General features: G+C 50.8%; 2 protein-coding genes across 7 annotated transcripts; one reads left to right on the top strand and one right to left on the bottom strand.

The window, feature by feature from the left end:
* Positions 1 to 41: 41 nt before the first annotated feature.
* Positions 42 to 5,940, top strand: PHF13 (PHD finger protein 13). Of its 6 annotated transcripts, none has more exons than XM_065696640.1 (7): positions 42 to 204; positions 654 to 755; positions 970 to 1,522; positions 1,907 to 3,931; positions 4,098 to 4,198; positions 5,204 to 5,249; positions 5,342 to 5,940. In XM_065696640.1, exons 1-4 carry the CDS (start codon positions 166 to 168, stop codon positions 2,131 to 2,133), a joined length of 921 nt encoding a protein of 306 aa, XP_065552712.1. In that variant the 5' UTR covers positions 42 to 165; the 3' UTR covers positions 2,134 to 3,931; positions 4,098 to 4,198; positions 5,204 to 5,249; positions 5,342 to 5,940. The 6 variants fall into 6 exon arrangements, with proteins under 6 accessions (XP_065552712.1, XP_065552711.1, XP_065552709.1 ...); XM_065696639.1 differs by having other exon boundaries at positions 5,137 to 5,249; XM_065696637.1 differs by having other exon boundaries at positions 1,907 to 3,816; positions 5,137 to 5,940.
* A 756-nt stretch (positions 5,941 to 6,696) lies between these two features.
* DNAJC11 (DnaJ heat shock protein family (Hsp40) member C11) lies at positions 6,697 to 21,452 on the bottom strand. Its single transcript, XM_065696635.1, has 16 exons — positions 21,337 to 21,452; positions 18,571 to 18,700; positions 17,744 to 17,817; positions 16,486 to 16,587; positions 12,671 to 12,799; positions 11,928 to 12,050; positions 11,659 to 11,732; positions 10,831 to 11,020; positions 10,402 to 10,487; positions 9,882 to 9,998; positions 8,961 to 9,116; positions 8,612 to 8,681; positions 8,445 to 8,502; positions 7,698 to 7,840; positions 7,149 to 7,278; positions 6,697 to 6,939 (listed from the first exon to the last, which is right to left on the bottom strand). The coding sequence occupies exons 1-16, from the start codon at positions 21,406 to 21,408 to the stop codon at positions 6,914 to 6,916; spliced, it is 1,680 nt and encodes a 559-aa protein (XP_065552707.1). The 5' UTR covers positions 21,409 to 21,452; the 3' UTR covers positions 6,697 to 6,913.
* Positions 21,453 to 22,791: the final 1,339 nt, after the last annotated feature.

Below are 22,791 nucleotides of genomic sequence, written 5' to 3'. Positions count from 1 at the left end.
GCTCCCCCCACTGCGCACGCCCGGACTACGGCTCCCAGCGCGCCCCGCGCGGGCTCCCGGCCGCCCCCTTCGCCGCCTCCCGCCGGTACCGAGCGGCTCGCGGGTGTCGGCGCTGCCCGGTTGCCGCCGCCGCCCTGGCCCCGCCTCCGCCGCCCGCGCCGGGACATGGACTCCGACTCCTGCGCGTCCCCGTTCGCCCCGGAGGTGAGGGGGGGGGCCCGGGGGGAAACGGGAGGGGATGGCGGGGATGGGGGGGGGGGGGGGGGCATCTCCCACCGCCAGCCCCGGCCACCGGTGCCCGCTCCCCTCCGCGGGGCCGGGGCCATCTTGGGCCGTGGGGGCGAAGATTGGCGGCGGGGCGGCCGCGGGGGGCGGCGCGGTTGCGGTCCAGCCCCGGGACCGGGGGTGCGGGCGGGGGGGGGGGGGGGCTGTGTGCGGGGGGGGGGGTGGTCAGGGTTTATGGCGGGGGGGGTGGGGGTGTTGTTGGCGGTACCGGCGCTGCCCGGCCCCGCCGCTCGCCGCGGGGGGTGGGGGTGGGGCGGCGCGGGGAGCGGCGGCGGGCGGGGCTCGGTGCGGGAGCGGCGGCGCGGGGCCGGGCTCGACGGGAGGAGGCGCCGGCGCTGACACCCCCCCCCCCCCCCCCCCCCCCGCAGGACTTCTCCCCCGCCGCCCGGCGGCGCCGGACCGTGGAGGACTTCAACAAGTTCTGCACCTTCGTCCTGGCCTACGCCGGGTACATCCCGTACCCGCAGGAGGTGAGCGCGCTCCGGGGCAGCACCCGCGGGGCTCGCCACGAACCCGGCCTCTGCGGGGGCACCGCGGAACAAAAGGGAGCTGGGGGGGGGGGAAGCGCGGAGCCGGATCGCTGCCGGGCTGGGGATCCCCCGGAGCTCGCGCTGGGCCGTGCGCCCCGGGGGAAGGGCGCAGCGATCGGCGCCGAGTTAATGCTTTTATCCGGGCCTCGAGCAGGAAACGCCGCTGCGGAACAGCCCTAGCCCCCCCAACAGCACCGGAGGGACGATTGACAGCGATAGCTGGGATCCCCGGTTCAATGACATCCCCTCCTCCGTGTCCCTGCCCGCTAAGAACAGGAAGAACTTCAGTCAGCTCAAGCGAGCGAAACCGTACGGTTCCCTGTTCCAGCGGGCGAAACCCGGCAACTTCCTGCCCGAGCGAAAGCAAATCGATAAGATCAGGAAGAAGAAAAAGCTGAAGAGGAGGGAAACGGAGGTGTCCGCAGAGGAGGACTACGAGGAGAAGCTGCTGGAGCTGGAGGCAGAGGACTCTTATGTAGAGACGCCGATGAGCCCCTCGTCCGAGGGCGATGCGCCGTCAGCGGCCGAGCACTGCTCGGTGTGGGACTCTGACACCCCCTCCAGCGGGTCCTGCCCCGCTGGCGCGCCCGAGCCGGCCGTGCAGATCCAGAGCGTGGGCAAGCGCACGGTCATCCGGCAGGGCAAGCAGGTGGTGTTCCGGGACGAGGACGGCACCGGCGACGACGAGGACATCATGGTGGATTCGGGTAGGTGGCCTGGCTGTGCACAGAGGGGCAGTTGGTGGTGGTGCTGCTGCTCCCTTGGGTACTTCCCTGTAAGGTGAGGATGATGCTGAGGTGCTGAGTGAAGTGGCAAGTGGGGCTTTGGGGGAAAGGAGGGGCTGGTTGGCTGCTTTTGTAATGAACTAAGTGAAAAGCTGCAGCTTTATAGAAGGAGCTGCTTCTCCCCTCCTGGATTACAGCCTCCTTTGTATGCTGAGAGTCTCTTCCTGTGCAAGAGACCTGGAACCATTGAGCAAAGTGCCTGTCTTTGAAGCCCAGGTACTTAATTTAGGGTAAATTTAGGTAAAAGGAGAGTGAATTCCCTGTGCGGGCGATGCGGTGGCTGCTAAAAACGCTGTTTCTCTGCAGATGACGACTCGTGGGACCTGGTCACTTGCTTCTGCATGAAGCCCTTTGCGGGGCGGCCGATGATCGAGTGTAACGAGTGCCATACCTGGATCCACCTCTCCTGCGCCAAAATCCGCAAGTCGAACGTCCCCGAGGTCTACATTTGCCAGAAGTGCCGGGACTCCAAGTTTGACATTCGCCGTTCCAACCGCTCCCGGACGGGCTCACGCCGGCGCTTTCTGGACTAAGGGGGTTTGGACGGTGCCGGGGTCGGGGGGGGAGGCGGGGGGCTCCCCCGAACTGCTGCTGCTCAGGCTGAGGGGCCGCCCGCCGGCCCGCGGTGACCGGGATGAGGAGAGGCCGAGTGGTCACAACTGCTGCTAGATACGGATTAGCTCAAGGACAGACCAAGCGGGGTTTTGTCCGGTTACAACCATGGATTGGGTGATGGGGGAATGTATGACACCTTTGCCACGTACGTTTTCTCATCCCATCGGGAGACTGCAAACCTCCTCTGTGCTCTCCGAAGAGAGGGGGAAGAGGAGGGAGTCTGTGTGAAGAGTCTGAAAAGTAAATGGCCATGTGTTTTAATTTCAGTGTAATATTATCCCTGCCCGTTTGTCTGTACGTATCAGTCTCAGATATTCTAAGGCTCTGTAGGGGTGTTGATGTGTCCCGATCTGCTGCCTCCTCCCCAGGCTCAGGCAGAGGGGAGTTCTGGGATTTGGCATCATCTGAGTGAGAATGGGACTTTGTCCTGCGCCGGGGGCCGGCAGGTTGGAAGGAAGAGAGCAGCCCAGTTCCATTTGGGATCAGCAGCATCGGGTTCCTCCCTAGAAGGTCTCTTCTGATGGTGCTTTCTCATGACTTTGTTTTGCATGATCAGCTCGATGTAAGGGGGAGACCGTTTCCTCCGTTCCCTGGCCCTTTGTTAAACTCTCAAGGTGCTGTTTTAGGGCAACGATGACTCTCCCCTTCCTCAGCCCAGAATTCAAACATGGACTGCAAAAGGGGCCATAGTAAACCTAGAACCTGGCAGGTCTGCTCTGGGACTTGATCGTTTCCATCCGAGTACTGCAGCTGAGCTGACTTTTGTTTTCACTTTTGGTTTTGGAGACTGGATTTGTAATCAAAAACCCCCAAATCTTTAACCTATCGGTTGCAAACGATGCAGATAAAAGCAAATGCAGCTCTGCAGGTAGCAAGGTGAAGTGCAATGAAGATCCAGCCGGTGTGGGGGAGTCCAGGAGAGTGCCCTTGACGGGACTTCCTGGGGATTCCCAAGGGAATCCTGTTGAGGAACGTGACGGGGAGTCAGGCCTGTAGGCGAGGCCGAGAGGGCAGTGCCGTTCCTCTATGACCAGCAGTGTGTATTGAGCAGGGGTCTCGCCAGCACAGAGCCGGGTTCCCTCTTCTGATGCCTGCCATAGAGCTGTGGGCAGAGGAGCACCACAGCGCCCTGGAGCCGTGCCGTGTGGGGTGCCAAAGGTCTGACAGCCTGGGGCAGAACAGGAACTGCACCATGTCCAGCTGCTTCTGACCTGCTTCTGCATCCAAACCCCGTTCCACCAAGCTGCACCGACTGACTGCGGGTTCTGAAACCAGCTCCTGTGAGATCTTACGACCGTGGTGCGGTGCTCTTCAGAAGCTGCACGGAACCAGCGAGGAGTTTGCCAAAGACTTGCCCCCGACGGCTCTTTCCAGCCCGCAAAATAACCAAAGTTCTCGAATGCTGCGGTTTCACTCTGCCAACAGAAAGGCTTTGGGCGATGCCGGTCGCGAGCTGCACGAGGGTCGGACCTGCTCTGAAAGTTGCCATCTCTGTGTTTACAGCGTGTCTGCAGCTCAAGCGGATCTCGGTGGAACGGGTTCCTGGAGCTCCGACGGGAGAAGAGGCGAACTGCCAAGAGAACTGGCTCTTTTCCCCTGAGGTTCGATACTGATCAATGTGACTGACTCTTGTTCTGTTACCTTTCCAGATTTATCCCCTTGGATGGTGTCTGACAAGTCCAGCACGTTACAATATCAGCAGAGAGAAACAAACAAGTAACATCTCCATTCTTTTAGTTGATCACTTTCAGCCGTGTATAATTATAGTCTAATTCAGAACTTTATTTTTTCATTAAAACTGTTTTAATGAACCCTGTTTTTTTTTTTTTTTCTCTTAACTGTGAAACAAGTGAACAATGATTCTGTTTTATTCCGAACTCAGGACTCTGCTGTTATGATTTACCCGTGTGTGGAGCAGTTGTGCCGGGTGGCTGCAAGACGTGATGCCTCAAGCGCTCCTCCCTGAGCGGTACACAGAGCCAGGTAGGGATGGGAAGTGCTGCAGACACCTCTCATGTACTGATGGGTGTCCCCACCCCTCCTTGCACAGGCTCTGTTACAAGGTAGATTGTGGGAGAGACGGCCCGCGGTCCTGCTACGGGGCTGCACTGAGGCCCCCAAACCACCCAGGGGGTACCGATACCACCTCAGCTCCTGTACATGCTCAGCCAGCCATGCTCAGAGCAGCAGCCTTAGACCATGGCAAGGGTAAAAGATGGCTTGACTCTTCAGAAATGGCACTGGATCATGGTAGAAGCCAATCGCTGGTTGGTTACAGCTTCTATTTTAATTCTGTCTGTAGTCTTGTGCTAAACAGAGGCCCCAGAGGAGCTGCAGCTGTAAAATGGCAGCTTCTCAGAGAGCAGAAATGGTGGTAGTGAAAGCAGTGGTTGCTGTTCTTAGAGTCTCTTTAAAACTGTGCACTGGTAGGAAATGAGGGGAGGAGGAGGTGGCTGGAGTGCGTTCAGCAGGGGAGACCGACCCCAGACCTGGCTCTGAGCAGGAGATGGGCAGGATGGGCCGCAGACTCCACGCATGGGCACAGCTCAGCTGTGCTCTACAGCTACAAACACTGTGAGGAGGGCTTGAAGTGCTGCAGAAAACCTGCTGCAGCAGCTTCACGGGTGGGGAAGGGCACTCATGGTACCTGAGCGGAGGGGAAAAGCAACAACTGAATCCCTGGGGGATGATCTGGCAGGACAAAGCAAGCTGCAGCTCGTGATGTTCAGCAGGGCATGGGGGAAGGCTCCTGTTGGTATTAATTGCGAGGGATTTTACTTTAACAAGAGCAGCAAATTCAGGTGTTCAAAGTACAAAGTTAAGGTTCATCTGTCCCTTGCACAGAGGCTCTGGCTGAAAACATGAGCGTGTGTTCCCTGCCCCTTGTTCAGGTACCTGAAGCAGTTCTGGCTCTGTTACAGGCGGATGTGCCACCTCCCTTTCTATGGCATCCTGCAGTTTGTACCAGAAGATGCTTCTCTATTACAGGACATAACGGCTGGAGAAGGAACAACGTGTTCTGTCCCGCAGAAATGTTAGTTTTCAAGTGTAGAAACACCATGGGGCATCTCAAGTACCAAAGCAGCTTTCAGAATCACAACGCTGTCTCTCTACATTTTAATGCAGACTCTGCAAGCAGACACTTGTAACAGCAGAAACTACCTCAGGAAGCTGTCAGAAACAGGGACAATTGTTTAATTGTGCGAACCTTTTCCATGAGAACCCTCCTCTCTGTCAGTGCTCTGATAGACACAGGGCCAGGCTGAGACTCCTCTTTGTAATTAGCAGTAAATGTGTTGTCGCTATTTTGCGCTTGCTTATACAAAACACAACTCTCGGTCCTCCTGGGAGTCTTGTGCCATGTCCTCGTCACTACAGGCTGCCTCTTGCTCTTGGCCACACACTTCGTGCAGTGAGAGGACATGAAAGAGGAGTTTCTCGTTCCAGCTCGGCTGTTTCACACACAAGCCATCACAGAGGTCCATCAGCAGGACGTGACAGGGTGCTACAGAACTCACAACCCTCACCTCTCAGGACTTGGTTTTCAAGAGCACCCTCCAGATGCAGAGGGAATGTGGGCTGCTTTTCAGCTGAGTATAATTTATTGCACATTTTACATTTGATTTCAGACGAACAGAACACTGGTGGCAAGCAAAATAAAGTCCTGCACCAGGAGCTGGTCACAACTGAAGAGTTTTGTTCTTAATAAAAACACCTGAACACCCCTCCGTTGTATGAACTTGTTCTTAGAGCGGGGAGCATCTTTCAGACTGGCTCAAGCCAGATTGCCCAAAGCAAGCTCTCCTGTCTCACTGACTTGAGCAAGGGGAACCACAGTTGCACAGAAGCAGGGGCCAGCTATGTGTCAGGGAATGATCTCTGGCAGTAGCTGTCAGAGCCACGCTGCACTGCCCAGACAGTAGTAGGGTAAACTACATTCTTTTCCCTAGAAATAAATTAGATGGGAAGAGATAGTTGTAGCACCAGAATCAAATTAAATGAATTGCTGTCCTTCTCCCCACTTGCTTCCCTCTATTGAAAACCCTGATAGCACATGATTCTAGGTGGCAGAAGAATTAGTAAGACTATTACAGCCTGTGTCCTTGTCTCGAATAGCAGTGTGAAATGAGCAGCCAAAGAGCTCCTCTTCACTACAAAAGGCAAAGAACTTGATTCCAAACATACTTGTTCTTAACAAGAACATCTCAAATGCAGATTTGAGACGGAACACGATCTCTGTCCTCTTCCCAACAAGAGCATTTACACAAAGGAATTCAGGTGGTGGCCAGAGAACTTGACTCCCCCTCAGGAGCAGAAAAAGGCGTTACCTACCCCAGGAGGTATGTGGAGAAGTGAGAACAGGTCATCTTCCCTGCTCCCTGCAAGGAGATAGGCTGTGGCCAGAGCGGCAGGAGGGGTGGCTGCAGGATGGGTGGTGCTCGGTGCCCGCTCGCGCACCCTCAGCACAAAGCACTGCGCAGTCAGAGCCACGTTGCTTTATTGGTTACTGAGCCACAATTCAGAGCAGTATTGCCGTGGAGCCACCTGGAGAAGCAGGTTCTCTCAGAACTGGTAGGACACCACCTGCTATATGGGTAGTTAAAAATAAGAATGTCTCTGTTCAAACTTGCAGTGTCCAGGGGGAGGTTGTGGCTTCCATTGACCCAGGTACTGTTATGGACACATGCTGGCACCGGATTAGCCATCAGCATCGATTCTGTGAGCTGTTGGGTGAGAACAACACATGGATACACCCCTTCTGGTGGATGAGACACCCCAGCTTGAACCCACCGCCAGGCACGGACAGAGTAAAGAGAGGTCTGTGCCCTTTAGCCAGTAAGTGAACCCCAGTTCTGTGTGCTTCACCACACAGAGCTGAAGCAATCCTCTACTGACTCCCAAAGGAGGAAGCAGAGCAGTGCTTGCTACTTACATTGCTTTGGTATCCTAAGGGCCTCGTTGTCAGCTGCCATCACTTGGTGCAGAACTCCTCGGAACTGATAAAGCACTTTCAAACTCTTCTCCTCACCCACACACGGGTCATAGAAACCTGGCAGCCCAGCCTTGAATCAGAGAAGGACACAGTGAGCATCAGGGAATGGACTTTCACAGCTCTTCAGCTGAACAAAATCATTAATGCCAGGATGAGGCATCATTAAAAAAGGAGTCTGTTGCCAATGAGGTAAGAAACTAAATATGAACAGGAGTGAATCAGGGGGTTGTTACAGCCCAGAGTCTGTAACACACAGTCTCATGCTGAAAATACAGAGATGCTGTTTCTTTGACACTGGAAATGCCCAGAGAAACAGAAACTCCTGGGGGTTCATAACACTTGGTATGTGAATGGCTTCTGTAAGCTGGTCTAGGCACTGGCTTCAACAGATGGGAGGAATCCCCTGGCAGCACAGCCTTTGGTTCAATGGGAATTCTGAGTCACACCCCCAAGCCCCTGAGCCTGGGCTTTGACCGAACAGCCTCCTACCTTGGATGCCTCTGTGAGGATGAGTTTAGAGTCTTTCACCAAGCACTGCAGGGGCACTGTCACATCTATTACTTTCACCTTCTCATTCTTCCTGCTGTTGTCATTCACAAACTTCCCGTACCAGGCGTTCACCACAATCAAACCTGGAATCACATGAAATCACAGATGTGGTGAGCGGCTTCTTGCTGCCCACGAGGCAGACCCCCATGAAAAGAACACCCCAGCGTTTCCTCTTGCTTTCAATGCTATCTGAATCCTCCTTGCCTGGACCCATGCTTCTCAAGAGAGAAGAACATTTCTACTTGGGTGTTCGTTAGCAATCAGCCCTAGGACAGAATGACACGACTTCAGTGCCATATTGATGTGACAATACAAAGGGATGTCAGTTCACTTTGGAACATTATTCTCTTGGAAACAGTTAGCAAACTGAACTTCAGATTATCACTCTTACGCATTTCTACGCACACCTCTCCTGTGGTGAGGTGAATCCAGACTGTTGTCTTCAGCCTGTTGGATCTACCTCACAGCATGGCCCAAGGTAAGAGTCAGTGGATCCCTACTAAGCTCAGGCACCATAAGCTGAATCCTAATGGAACTACATGTGCAACAGCAATTATGCTGTGCTTCATTAGGAGTGGAAATGAAGAAATGATACCTTGCATTTCTCCCTCTCAACCACCCAGCCTTTGAACTGCTCCTTCCTCTCTCCAAATTTATGGCACAAGTAAATGGTGGTGTAATCTTTACCCATTCTGGCTTCCTCCGCTTCAATTATCCTCCGGACGGACTCTTGCATTAACCGGACCTGTCACAAGAGCAAATACAGGCAGTCTCAGACAGTGTCCAAAAGAGAAAAGCCAGGAGTGAAAACAGCTTCCTTGAACTAAGGGGACTCAGTTCTGAGAAGCACTTACTGCAGCTTCAGCCTCCTGCTTCTTCTGAAGGATGTCGCTGGCTGTACTCTCCCGTTGCTTCTCCAGCTCCCTGCCACAAGGAAGTCAACACAAATCAGGTCTATGCAGTGGATGGGATTCAGCCAGAGTGGCAGATTTCTGCTAACCCACCGCAATCACAACTGACCCACGAGCTCAGGTTTAAGGTTCTTCCCCACCTTTCAAGGTAATTCTGAAGGCTGCTCTGCTTCCAGAACTCAGGAGTACCGATGACTCGTGAACCACAGTGCCTCAGCTGGATATCCCAACCTTGGCACCCAGAAGCACTCGCGTGGCACTTCCCAGCTCTGAATTTAAAACACAAGCTCACCTCTCCTTCTGTGCCCTGAGGTAGGGTCTGATGACCAGCCTATGCATGGCGAAGTAGACAACTAGAGGTCCCACGGTGGCATAGAAGACAGCACTGGGAAGCAGCTGATCTGTCAGGTGGACAGGGAAGAAGTAGGTCTGGCTAGCCCTGTTCAACCTGCAACAAAAGGGAACAGTGGCAAGTGAGAGGAAATACAGTGTTTAATATGCTTGATTAAGTACACTTAGTGCAGTGTATGCTGCTGAACAACTGCTGAACTCAAGGAGAGATGACTGATGAGCTCAAAAAGGTGAAAATCTGATAAACTGAAACAAAACGATGGTGAGATGGACAGCTGTTCTTACAATACTCATACAGAAAACACCAGTTTTCAAGGGCTGGATTGAGCCCGTTTCAGAGCAGTTTCAGCATCCTTGCGCGCCCTCTGCGGGCACTAATTAAAAGTGCACCCCAGTACGGAAACCCCCCGGAGTTCTGCCCCACTTTCTGAGCTGCATCATGTTAAGAGCATAATCATCTGTGTTAGTTAATGGTAAGTCACTAATTCAGGTATATATTGTGTACAGTGTTATAAAACAGGAATGAAATTAAATCCACTTCTACAAATAACATCTTCCATCCACTTACCATAGCACTCCTTTAAGCTGTATGTACTTTTAAGCTGTATTTTCAGAGTATTTTGATGTCCCCACACCCTCCCTGGTTCTGCAAGAAGCAGCTCAAGCTTACAGTAATGCCAGCAAAAGGCACACATTGCTTCTAATGGGCACCACTGTTATTAGAGGGCAGCTGCAACCTGCTAGTGATTTATCAGTATTGATGTCTGTATTGCCCTCCTAAGACTGGGACAATCCCACCTGAATGCCAGAAACAGAATAATGCAGGTAATGGTCAGCCTCAGAGTTGTAAACCTGAACTGACTTGATTTTCAAAGACACTCCTTGGGGAACACCAACACTGATGGTGGCTCCTAAAATGCTGTGTCTGGAAATCTTCCTCTCTGCTCCGTACTCCACTATGGTCCCGAAGAAACCTGCCCTAGAAGGAGAGAACCAAACCCATGTAAGACAAGGAAGATTCCTGAATTGCTCTTTGCTGAATCCTGTAATTCCCCAACAAGTAAAACATGGAAATACATCTTTGTGCAGCACATGTTGGCTACTGGAAGATTCAGTGTGTACCTAGCAAGACAAGATTAGCCTTTTTAGCTTGTACAGTACAAGCCCTGGGTTTCTTACTAGTGATGATACAGAGGTATCACACACAAGTTTATCTGAAGAGGCACACAGAGCAAAGCATTCAAGTCATTCACTTCAGCATTTACCAGATTTGATTAATAAAAAGCAGATTCCCAAAGACCACAGAAGCTGGAGGCTCACAACAGCAGGAGAGGACGGATCCTTCTGCCGTGAGCAATGTGAATTTCCTCTTCTGCACTTACTTGACAGAACCTTTCACTCGTGTTTGATCCTCATCCTGAAACTTATGCTGATAACTGACCATCACAAAAGAGTGGGGGATTCCCAGCTGAAACACAAGAGGCACAAACATATGAAAATGTACCCCACATTTCTTTTCTCATCCTTTCAGTGGCACAGAAACCTGATGAAGTGTTGCCACTTACAGGTCACAGCCTGCAATCTCTGCAGCCTGTGTTGTGTATCCTGGCCCTAACCTGAGCTGATCTGCATTACATGTGACAATGCTGGGTGCAAAGTGTCATGCAGCTGGTTCCCTACATTACATGTTCATACCAAACGGTACCAACTGCTCGTTTATCCACAGCCAAAACACTGCAGGGACAGGAAAGCAGATGTACTTCTTTCCCAGGGGTGGTATCACCATCCCTGGTGTACAGCAAGAGGCTCACCTGTAACGCCATAGTGAAATGGCTGGTTTTTGTGTCCCTCACGATGCTGGTGTTCATGGCTGACTGGATGCCCCATCGCCACTGCAAGTACCCCATCGTGTTCTTGTCGAGGTTGCGGGCCAAGACCGTGGTGAGGCCCGGGCGGATCCCGCGGGATGAGAACTGCAGCGCACAGTTTGTAGTGATGAAACTAGGAGACACAAGGAAAGCCTCGTCAGCCATGAAACACGGGGTGGCCTCCAATCCCTTCCTGCCCAGGAGCCTTGCTGAACATCCAGACACTACCCTGCATACAGCATGATGCCCGAGGGCTTCAGGAACAACTCAAAACTGACCACAGCATGGCCCAGAAGAGCAGGCTCAGGCCCTAGTTTATTGGTCTGTAAACAGACACCAGACTAGCGGCAAATTTGGCCTTATTTCCCTAAAATCTGACATATCACCTCCTCTTTTGCTGTCAGGAACTCCATCCCACACATGGAAGCCCCAGAAGAGCTCCCCCGTTTTTTTGTTCTGCCCCCAGAGCAAACCTCTGTTGCTCTCACTGTGAGATCATGGCTCACGATCACAAACCATCACAATTTCAAATACAAATCTAAGGATGTGGAACACAGACCTTCCTTAAACCGTAAGTATGAAAAGGGAGGACACCAACACAAAAAGAACACAAACATTCGGATCAGCACTAAAGAGCGACCTGAAATCTAAAGAAGGAATACCTTATTTGTAGGACAGAAAACAAATCCAGAATTAACATGGTAGGGAATTCAATCCGTTTAGTTCCTTAGTGTGGAATATTAACCATGAGACCATTTTCCTAATATTTACCATTTTGGTGTAAGATTACGGAATATCTTCAGTCCGAAGAGAGGTCCCTGAAGGTCTCCTGCTCCAAACTCCAACTGTTGTAATGCACAAGACCAAATTGTTAGAAGAAAACATCTTTTACAACAGTGACAAAGTATTTCACAGGCTTCCGAGTAACCAGAGCTAAAGTCATTTAGAGAAAATAAACACCAATCCAAGTGGGCTGAAATAGATTGGATGTAAATACGTTTAACAGGGAGTACTCTATGTGGAACAGGGAGTACTCTTACCTCTCCCCATCCTTTGGCAGATGTCACTCGTCTCAGAGCAAGATTAATCGATCCACCTCCATTCCCATTCTGGGTGGAAAGGTTACCAGACAGTATTGCTGTGTCCGTGGCAGTCAGTGGTGCCTGAGAAGATGAATTGTGTTGTTACCAATCACTCTGAGCCTGATTCACACACTTAATGCATGCTCTGCAAGGATGGAATCATGACTGCAGAGGGTGCAAGTACAGGGACAGGTAACCTTGCAGCTGACTCCTTGTCATCCACTAGGCCCAAGTGTTTGAACCAGATGCGGCCACACTTGCTCTGAATTTTGTAGTCAAAGATCAAGCATGGCAAAACCTGAGATAATTCTTACAGAATGAGACATCTTCAATGTACCTCCTTGAAGCCCTGACCCTGAGCTGCAAACCCTCTAATCTCACCACCAGACTAAACATCTTCAGCTCTCTGGAACATAGGAAACTCTCCCCTGCCTTTTCCTTACCCACACCCTAAGGACTGGGTGCCATCCAGTCTCACACACTAAATACTCCACATTGAGTGAGAACCAGAGATGTGTTTTCAGTCGTTACAGAGCTTTGCTGCAGGCAGGACCCTCACAGCCAACACACAAACACATTCCCTGCTGGAACCTTCCTCTTCCCACCTGTGTTGGGGATAGTACCTTTACACACCAAGATGAGAATTCTCTGTGACCTCCTTAGCCTGGCCCCGCTCCCCCTGCAGCAGCATCTCCCCTCACCTCGATGGACTGGGATATGTGCATTTTGTTTATCTCAATCTGGGGAAAGCTGCTCCCAGGCACATCCTCGTATTCTTCCTCGTAGCGATCAAAGAGGTCGGTGGCATCTATTCCAACGCTAATTGTTCCCTAAGGAATGACGAGAGAAACAAGTACTTGGCATTAACAAACACCAGGCCAAATCAGTCTTCGTTATGAGTAAATTTTTTGTTGTTTTTTAATTTTTTCTGCACTTTTTCCACTCTAAAATGCATTTCTGCCATAATCAGGACAAACAAAATGAACAATTACAATACCCTAAACCAGCAATATAAATCATGATATGAACTGGATAGAAGACAGTTTTCCAGCAGGAATGAAGCTCCTAACACTAGCAGGTAACTCTTCCACTGTGACACATGCCAGAAGTAGGTGGAACACTTACACAGCAGGTTTCTTCTTCCCCCACAGCTGACTCTGCTCTGTCAGTATTTTAAAGTTGAAACAATATATTTGAGACATTAATTTTCTTCACTGGAATTTGGCCAGAAACCCTCTCCTTGTCCTTGTTAGCCAAAAGTTTTCTTTTTCCTAGTTTATATCTTGCAATCAGAAGAAACGCTTCACAAAGAGAGACTTTTAGCAAGGGGTAAATATTTCCTTTCTCAGCTTATTCCTACATAAAACTGGGCCACAGCTAAACAGTCTGGCTATCTGCTGCTGTGCTCGCTCAGACGAACTGCAAGAGCAGGTTTCTTTGAGAAGGGCATGATTAGATCCTTGTCTGGGTCATGTAACTTCAAGAGGCTTTGGAAACCTTCCCTGTAGGCCTATTAAACAGCATTCCAGCTCATAGAAAATGTACCAATTGCAATAAAGAAACCCCTCTGTGCACAAGCACTGAATAAACTCTGAGCAATTTGTATAAAGAAACCCCAGAGCTGTTTAGGTACAAACCCCCCTTGCACAGAGTGCAAGCATGGATGGAATAAATTCTTATTTCAATCCCTTGCTCCCCCCAATGTAATCAAATGCTGAACCATAAATATAGGAAGAATTGCAGAGCTTGACAGGGCTCAAAACTTCCCTCTGCTTTGACTCCCAACTATTTATTTCCTGCGGAGATTCCCGACCTCTTTTCCATGTTTATTTTCTGATTTCTTAGGCAGCAAAAAATGGATAAATGTTTTAACATGGGGAGGTGCAATCGCTTCCCAGAGGATTCTGAACAGCAGGGAGCTCCTGCCCTTTCTGCAGAAGGCCACTCTCCAGGAACCCTCTGCAAAGTCACCTTCAAGGGATCTGCTTTCCAGACGCTGCAACTTCTTCAGTTTCAGCCCTCTCCTATGCTCTGCTGTTCCTTGGATCAAGGCCAAAACAAGAGGGAAGCAAAGGCAAAACATCAACTGTGAAGGAAGCAGCACAGCCCTGCGCTGCAATCCAGCCCTCTGGAAAGACATGGAGTAAAACAGCCAAACAGAAACAAAGGTTCCAGCTGCACTCAATGAGATTTCAGCAAATGTGCTCTAGATTGGCAGATCAAAAGCATCTAGAAACAAGTGAGCATTTATCTTAACAAAAGAGAGACTATTTCCATTTTTCCTGGATGCTTCCCAATTGAAGGAAGTGTAAAACTCAAGATCTTTGTAACAGAGGCAGAGCAGAAAGAGAGTTTTCCACGTGGAACACCACATTCAGAACCTTTGTCTGACCACAACTTTGAATTCAAAGCTAAACACGTTTAAACAAGGGATATTAAGCTGTGTAGTAAGCATGAGGAATTTGAATGGCAAAGACAGAAAACGCTGTATTTTCAACTCAGGACACAAGCAGCAGTAAAGCTTTCTCAAGAATTTGCACTAAAAGCCCCACTGAAAACATCTTACTGTGCTGGGTTTATTGGTACCACAATGCTTATGCCCTTTGTAAAGAAAGACGCACCAAGGGCCACAGACATCCCCGAAATTCACTGCACCTCCTTTCTTTCAATCATATTCAAAACCTTACAATCTCCTTTTTCACACCTACAAACATCCCTCCCAATGGAAAAAGAACACCTGAACCTATCCATGAAAAAAACCCCTCACAGAGGAAAGGAGCATCTCTGGTCCCTCCCTGCTCCTCAGCAGGTCCTGTATTGAGCCACCTTTGGCCGAGGCAAATGGTGGGCTCCATCTCCCCTCCTGCCTGGCAGGTGAAGTCACCCTCAGAGGTCTATAGATCCCAGCAAAGGAACTGGCTCGGGCACAAGCACAGGAAAAGCAGCAGATGGTAAAGTTAAAAATATTCCCGGAGAACCAGAGCACCCCCCTATGCCACCGGATGATAGCGGGGGACCGCTGCTGCTCGCAGCCCCCCATCAGCCACCTGCTCAGCCCCTTGGGAATGAAGAAGCCCTCCCCAAGGAAAGAGCAGCAGGGAAAAAGCTGTAAAGCTCTGCTTGGAAGTCAGCGGCACAGAGAGAGCATGCTGTGAACCAGCCCAGCAGGGTGGGAGGCTGGGGAACAGGGCTATAGAACCATCGGAGTTATCTGGGACTGTCTTTTACATGCATTTGCTGTCCTGTGAACGTGAAAACAGACTTTGCTGATGGGATTAAGAGGTGTGGCAGAGAAGAACAGACCCCTCCTTGCCTTTTTTCTTAGGGGGCTACCTTCGAGAAGGTGACTTAGAGAAGCTGTGCCAGACTAAGCCCTGAGGGACCTGCATTGACCTTCTGCAGCAGGGAAATAACAGGGTTTAATTTCTCCTCACAGGATGCAGTTCTTCTCAAATCAAATAATGAACTTTTCAACCCTTCTGCACGTCTTTGAAAGCAAAAATGAAGCTCTAAAAGCAAACAGAAGACTCGATTCAAACCCTGCCAAATTGCCTACATCTGGTTATTGCTCAACATTCCTGGTTAAAATGCTTTATTTTGCTGGAGCTGTTTTATAGACCTGACAAAATGTTGGAAATTTAAACTAACTTGTGCTCGTGTATGAAACGATCCCAGCTGCACTACCCCATTCCACAGGAACACTGCCTGGAGAGACGTTTCCATAGGCTGCCAGTCAGCAGTTGCTGTTATCACCCAGATGGCTGATTTTATCCCAGGACTCAGAGGCTGAGGCTTCCAATGCAGCTCCGTTTTTTAGTGCCACGGCAAGACATCCGGATAAAACGTCAAACTGAAGTCACAGCAAAGCACGAGGTGGAGATAACCCTGTCCCTCCCCAAGAACACCCTGTGCCCTGATCACCCTCATCTCCAGCGGAGACGTTCAGCCTGGAATGGAATATTCCATGTGCCTCAACATGAGCAAGCTTTGCTGCAACAGGCTCTAGCTGTGGCACTGGCAAGCCCCCAGCCCTGCTCAGGATGGCTTCGCTCATGGTGCTGTAGCAGAAGGGTTCTGCTCTACAGCTGCCTTGGTACCTGCCTTGCATTTTTCATTGGTTTCTAAGCTGTGTTTGAATATCTCCCTGTGCTGCTGTGACACTCCAGCATGTCCAAGGGAAAACCTGTCAGGTCCTGCAGGGAGTTTCATTTTGTCTGGAATACTTGGAAAGAAATCACAAGCATTTCAGTGTTAAGTCTGTTTTCTTGAAGTTGCTGAAAGAGATATTTTGCTCGCACATGTCTCAACAGAAAAAAGAGCTTTCAGTAGAGGACTGCTGTTCAGAGAATCAGCTGTTTTCCCTATATTATCCAAAGAAACTGCATGTTCAAAAAAGGAGGAGTAACTCACTAAGTGTAGCTACTTACTACAGCCCCTCACCTAGGCTCATCACACCTTGCATATCCGTAATGATTTACAGATTCACTCCTCAGACGAGGATGAAGTCTTTCCTTACCTTTGGATTAGTTCGCTGCTGCAGTCTTCTCTCTTCCCTCTCTCTCTGCAAACGCTCAAATTCTTCTCTGATTTCAGCTGGAGTTCTCTTCCTTTCCACAACCTGCTCGGAAAGAAATGAAATCACAGAGATTACCAGAGAGAGGATGTTCAGGGTATCGCCCTGCTGATGGAACGAGCTCCATTGACCTGCTGTGCTTTAACACGTTGCCCTGCTTCTACTGTAAGCCACTCTGCACTGACCTCAATGTTCAGAGTTTGGAAGCAAATACCTGGGCCAGATCAAATGGCAGGCATGAGAGAAACCCCCATGCTTTGAGAGAAGGGAAAGTGATCTTGTTATTTCTATTCCCTTGACAAAACCAAGCCAAAAAGCTTTCAAACCACAAGTACCAGAAACTGCAGCACTGCACAGCCACTGCCAACAGCTCTGTTAACTTCTCTGCTAGGTGTAGACACAAAAATGAGAATGACTGAAAGTTTCTGGCCTAAGGTAACTGATTGAGAGATTTGGGATTTTAGGTTACACTGTTTACCTTACATGGCTCAGGGAACAAGGGATTTAAAACAGGTAAGGCTCTAGGTACGGATAGAAAGAGTATTGGATTTGGCTTTTCAGAACAAGATCGAGTCTGCCACAAGCTGCTCAAAACTGTCTGTTACATGCTGCCACTGCTCCACATTTCTCGCTACCAACTCCGAACTTGACCTTGGTACTGACCTGACCCAACACAACATGATTCTGCAGCAAGCAACCTTGTGCAATCAACTATGACTGGCAGAGGGTAACAAGAGGACTTAACAGGAAAGCCACAAGTGGACGAGCTCTCTTTCAAAGCCCGTAAAAACCAAACAATAATAACAAAAAACTCAACCCCAAAAAGCCCAGAAAGAAAAAGTAATTTCAAACTCAGAGGCAGCTGAGGCTGGAAAAAAAGGGTTTCAGAGAAAAAAGATGAGACTCGATGGACAATAACAACACATCTATCTCAGACAAAGATGTTGCCTGTCACGGTAATATCCTATTAGGGAACTCTGAATGTCAGGCTTATTGTTCTCTTGTCAAGTGAAACCCTGAAGTATTCTTTGAAAATCCATCACGGTGTCGCAGCAGAGACAGAAATAACTGAACAAGGATGCCTGCAAACAAACAGGCATTTGTTACCATCGAGGTGTCAGTGCAGCTCGATAGAACAGAATGTCAGATAAAGGTGATTTTAGTCGATTCCACTGCCCATAAGGTGCTACATGTCTCTCACCTCCCATCCTTCCATTTCCAGTCCTCTCCTCCCATATATGTCATAGATGGCTCTGGTCTGTGGATCACTAAGCACTGCAAGTTAAAATCAAAAGAGAGGAGAGAACTCAGTGTTTGGTCTTCTCAGACCAACACTCTAGTGTTATTTGCAGTCCAAGCACAGATCCTGGAAACATGTTGCTCATCCAATTTTTACATTAAGTTCCACGTGTATTAACAGGACACACCGACTTTTCCCCCAGCAAGTTCCTGGTTTTGGGCTTTTTTTTCTTACTTCTAAAATCAGAAAGTGAAGAGAACACAGGAGACATGCAGACTGACTGAATATGCAGAGGGGGTTTTAATGTTGCCTCCTCTGACAGAAGGGTGACACAAGCCCTCTAAAATCAATAGCACTATTAGCAATTCCATGAGAGCAGTCCCTGCAAACCCTGTGGAGGACTGACACCCACCTCTGCCTAGTCCCTGGTCTTCCATCTCCATCGTCATCCCTGTCCACTGACCCTTTTCCACTCAGTCCAAACACATGGGACATGCCAAACACTAACAAAGGCACTTCCATGAAGCAGTTCATACCTTGCCAAACATCAGCTACAGGGGAACTGCACAAATGCATGTGGAATTTGAATCTCTCAGAAAGCCACTGCTTTTGTCATGCATTGTTCCTCTGATTTACAGGGCAGGAAAGGAAACAAAGCATCGCTAAGTGTCAGCAAATTTAATTATGACTTTGGAATATTATAGATCTTCGTCAAGAAGCATGGAGACACAGCCCTCCTGCTAAAACCCCCTGAACACAGTTTCTGCCAGCTCCAGACTTCCACTGACCTTCATAGGCCTGGTGCACGAGGTTGAAGAGCCGCTCCGCCTGCGTCTTGAGCTCGGGGTCCCTGTGCTTGTCAGGGTGGTAGAGCATGCATAGCCGGCGGTAGGCAGCCTTCAGCTCCTCCTGGGAGGCCTGAGGAGAGCAGTGAAACTCAATTAAAGCACAACCAAAGGTACCTGAAAAAGACCATGCTCAAGATCAGCCCTAAAAGAGAAGCCCAGCAGCCCATTACACTGCTTCTACTGACACAAAATGAGGAATGGACTTTTGTGTCATTACATGAGGCAGTAAAATGTTCACTTATGCTCACCAGCACTGTCCACACTACTTACAGTGCAACAAATGACAGCAATAGCTCAGCAGCGCTTATCTAGGTATGAAAAGTTAAGTAAAGAACCCCAACAAACATACCTCATTTTCATTAGGCAACTACTGTCTCCTCAGTTCAATGCAGAACAAGAGAAAATAAAATCACCCAGCCTCCTTCCAAAGACACGCGGTGGAAATGTATTTGTGATGGCTCTCTCAGAATCAATGCAATAACCTTCTCTGTGCATGGGGAACAAGAAACTACTTCCCTGTGCCAGGAGGCACGCACAGAGCACAGTAACTGAAACACAACAAGGACCTGCTGGCCTCCTGCAAGGAAACACCACCCCTCTGCTACAGCAGGGCTTAGAGGGACAGGAATACACCAGCGAGGAGGGGGCACCCAGAAAACACCTTTTGAGAGCAGGCTTTAAAGACACATATTCCATTTACTCTTAATGCTCTTCAGCAATTGAGGCTTTTACAGTTTCCACACTCTCACTGTGGAAATAAAAGCCCCAAAAGCTCATTTCTTAAAGACCTTTTTTTCCAGTCCATGGTAAGCAGAACATGTATTTTCATCAAAGAAATGCATTCATTTGTGCACCAAAGATAGAAATCCGTTTGATTTTGAGGACAGCTTAGAATAAATGTTTTCTCTGCAAATTTGTGTTATTTCAAGTTAATGTTTCTAAATGATACAGCAAAATACCTGCCAAATTAGCTTGGGCATTTAATCATCATTGAGTAGCTCGGGTCACTGGTTCAATATTTCATGAGCAATAGCCTCTTAGGAACCGCTGAAGAATCCTGACATCCTCTCAAGCTGCAGTGAAATGTGTGAGTCAGGAATAATCATATATAGGTTACATTTTCATTACCAAAATCCGCAGGCACAATTCAAAGGTGTCCCATCTGCCTACCTGGGGTCTGAACGGCTTCATTTAACACCTCAAACACATCAGCACGGCTCTAGTGTGCTGGAATCTATGGAAGATGAACCATGCCATGCACGCAGAGCAGCGGCACGGCAAGGCTCCGGGCTCACTGGTATTTTAAGCTGCTGCATCACACCAGGCTGGCTCAGCACATGGAAATGTGAGCGCGCTACATTCCACTGCTGCGCGGGGTAGTACTACTGAATTTAATTAGCAAGGGGTAATTAACAGAGCAGCTACTACTACTCTCAGTTGGAATCGCTCCCTTGAAGACCATTTTAACTTGGTTTCCAGGTCCCTGCTGACCAAACCTGCCTTTTCTGGTCTGCCAAAGAACTGCCAGCTTTGCTAAGTTAACTATTCAGCCTTCGCTGTTAACCTTCCAGGCAGTTGCAATCCTCATGTGGTTCCTGCCTCTTTCAACCTCCATGGCTGCACACTGCAGGAGGGTGAGTTACACACACTGCCAACCAGCCGCTGGATTTCAGTGAGTGAAACACAGAGTTTTCTAAAGAGAGGTCAGTGCTCTGCACAGCATCAGGGAGTTCTGCAAACGGAGCCACTGTCGGACACTTTCCCCTGGGAAATGGGGATTTCCACAACTCCTATTACACACAGTAACAGCACTTCAGTAAAACCCTTCTGCAGCTCAAACTGATAGAGCCACAGACTGGTTTGGGTTGGAAGGGACCTTAAAGCTCAATCAGCTCCAACCCCTGCCACAGGCAGGGACCCCTTCCACTGGAGCAGCTTGCTCCAAGCCCCTGTGTCCAACCTGGCCTTGAGCACTGCCAGGGATGGCGCAGCCACAGCTTCTCTGGGCACCCTGTGCCAGCGCCTCAGCACCCTCACAGGGAAGAGCTTCTGCCTAAGAGCTCAGCTCAGTCTCCCCTCTGGCAGGTTCAAGCCATTCCCCTTGTTAACATCTAGTCTGACACGCTGGAAAAGTGAAGTCCGTTTATACACACATGCACACAGTACATATATATATATAGATATATACACGTATATAGAGCGCTCTTGCATTCAATAGAATGAACTATTGATACATTGATACATATCAGTATATAGATATACATACAGTACACATTTTATACATCCGGCTGACATTTTCAATACTGCTCTTAAAACAGGAATTACCCCTAACAGCCAAGCACCTCCAGTACAACGGAGCTGCACCAGTTCACGCCTCATTTAACCTCGGCCACGCCGAGGATCCCGCACCCTCCCGCTGCTCTGCGGGTGTTTCCAGCACGGGGCATTGGGAAGGCGCACACAGCACCGAGCAAACCGCGAACGCCAAGAGCCAACAGCGCCCTGCACGGACCAGGCCCCGTCCGAGCCACCGGGAGCGCGACGAGCACCAACCCGGGGCCGCCTCACGCCCGCTGCCGCCCGCCAGAGGGACGCGCTGAGGACGCGGCCCGGCCCGCCCCGCGGGCACGGGGGTCACGGCCCGCGCTGCCCCGCCCCGCCCCGGGCCGGCTCGCCGCGGTGCCCCCCCGCCAGGCCCCGCCGCACCTCCCGCCGCACGTTGAGCAGCGCGTAGTAGTCCTCGTTGTCCGGCACCTCCTCCGCCAAGGCCGCCGCCATCTTCCCGACCTCTCACCTCACGCCGCTAGCGCGGCTGGGCGTTCTCAGAAACGGGAAAGCGACGCTGCCGCGCCCCCTAGTGGCGCGGAGGATTGAGAGAGCCTGCACATGCGCTCGGATGCTCTGTGAGATTCACGCATGCGCGGGCTGGTCCCGCCCAGAGCGCCGTGAGGCGAGGCGGCGGCGGGCGCGGGACGCGCGGTGAGTGCTCGGTCGGGGTCCGCTCGGTCCGCTCCGGCCGCCGGGGCTGCGGGAGCCGCGCGGGGCCGGTGGGTCCGAGCCTCCGTCGGAGCGGGGCTGTTTGCTGCGCACTCGGGTGGCTCTCGCGCCCCTCAGGGTTTGGGGGTGGGGGGGGCGCGGGTGAGCGGCCCTTTCCTGAGGTGCTGCCGGCGCAGCCCGAGTGGTTCCCGAGCCTTGCTGTGTCTCGGTCCCATGAGCAGCTCCCGGCTCTCGCGGAGCGGCTCGCAGAGTCCCGTGCAGCGCTGTCCGGTCAGATGGGGGTTGCACGGGCTAGCTCAGCGCTGTGGAGCGGGCTGGCGGGGAGCAAAGCCCCCCTCTCAGGATCAGGGCTCGTTTGGCACGAGGAGAAACGGAGCTGCTTTGGCTTTTCACCACCGGGAACGTGGCCGCAGGGTTTGTGCTGCAAGAGCGCGGTCTTGGCGGTGGGCTCACCACGAGAGGGCACTCGGCGAATCGTGCCCAGGAGAGAAATAGAGGGAAATACCCCAAAGTGTGGCGAGCAGACATTACTAGTAGAAGGGGTTCCCGGTCTGTGCTCCAGCCCGCGCCGCCTTACAGAGCACGCTGTCAGGTCTCGGTGTTAATTGGCTTTATTGGTGCCATAAGGAGTTAAAGCCTTTCCTGGCTTTAAAATAAAGCTGAGGGAGGATGTTCCTCGGTATCTAAGATGCGATGTTTGTGTAGGGGATGCTACTGATGTTGGAGTACTGCTGTCCTCAAAGAGCGGCGGTTGAGGACCTCTCACTAACACCAGTGCGCTCTGTAGAGTGGAGCTGAAGTGGTATTTTCCCATCCCAACACTCAGCTGATCCGTTTTGGATTTGATCTTCGTGTAACTTTTGTTTGAAAACAGGAGTGGTTTAATATTTCATAAGTTGTTCAATTCAAGCGTAGTTAACGCTGAAGTATTGATCGTGTTCCTCTGTGCTCGCAGTGAGGTGGAGGGCTGAGAACACAGGAGCTGGGAAACCACCTAGAAATGGGTCTGTCTGATAGGATCCTGCTGGGGATTCAGGAGCCTTGTGGCCCTCGGGGCTGTGGCAGCGTTACCGGATCCCTCCCCTGCTGCAGCACTCACTGCCAGGTCTGGCCACTGTTCCATGTGTGCCACCAGGGATCCAGGGAAGACTTTTGGGAATGGTC

Source organism: Lathamus discolor, chromosome 16 (genome assembly GCF_037157495.1).
Source record: "Lathamus discolor isolate bLatDis1 chromosome 16, bLatDis1.hap1, whole genome shotgun sequence".
NCBI lineage: Eukaryota > Metazoa > Chordata > Aves > Psittaciformes > Psittacidae > Lathamus > Lathamus discolor.
The sequence above is the reverse complement of the archived record's forward strand: the minus strand, read 5'-3'. Positions and strand labels throughout refer to the sequence as shown.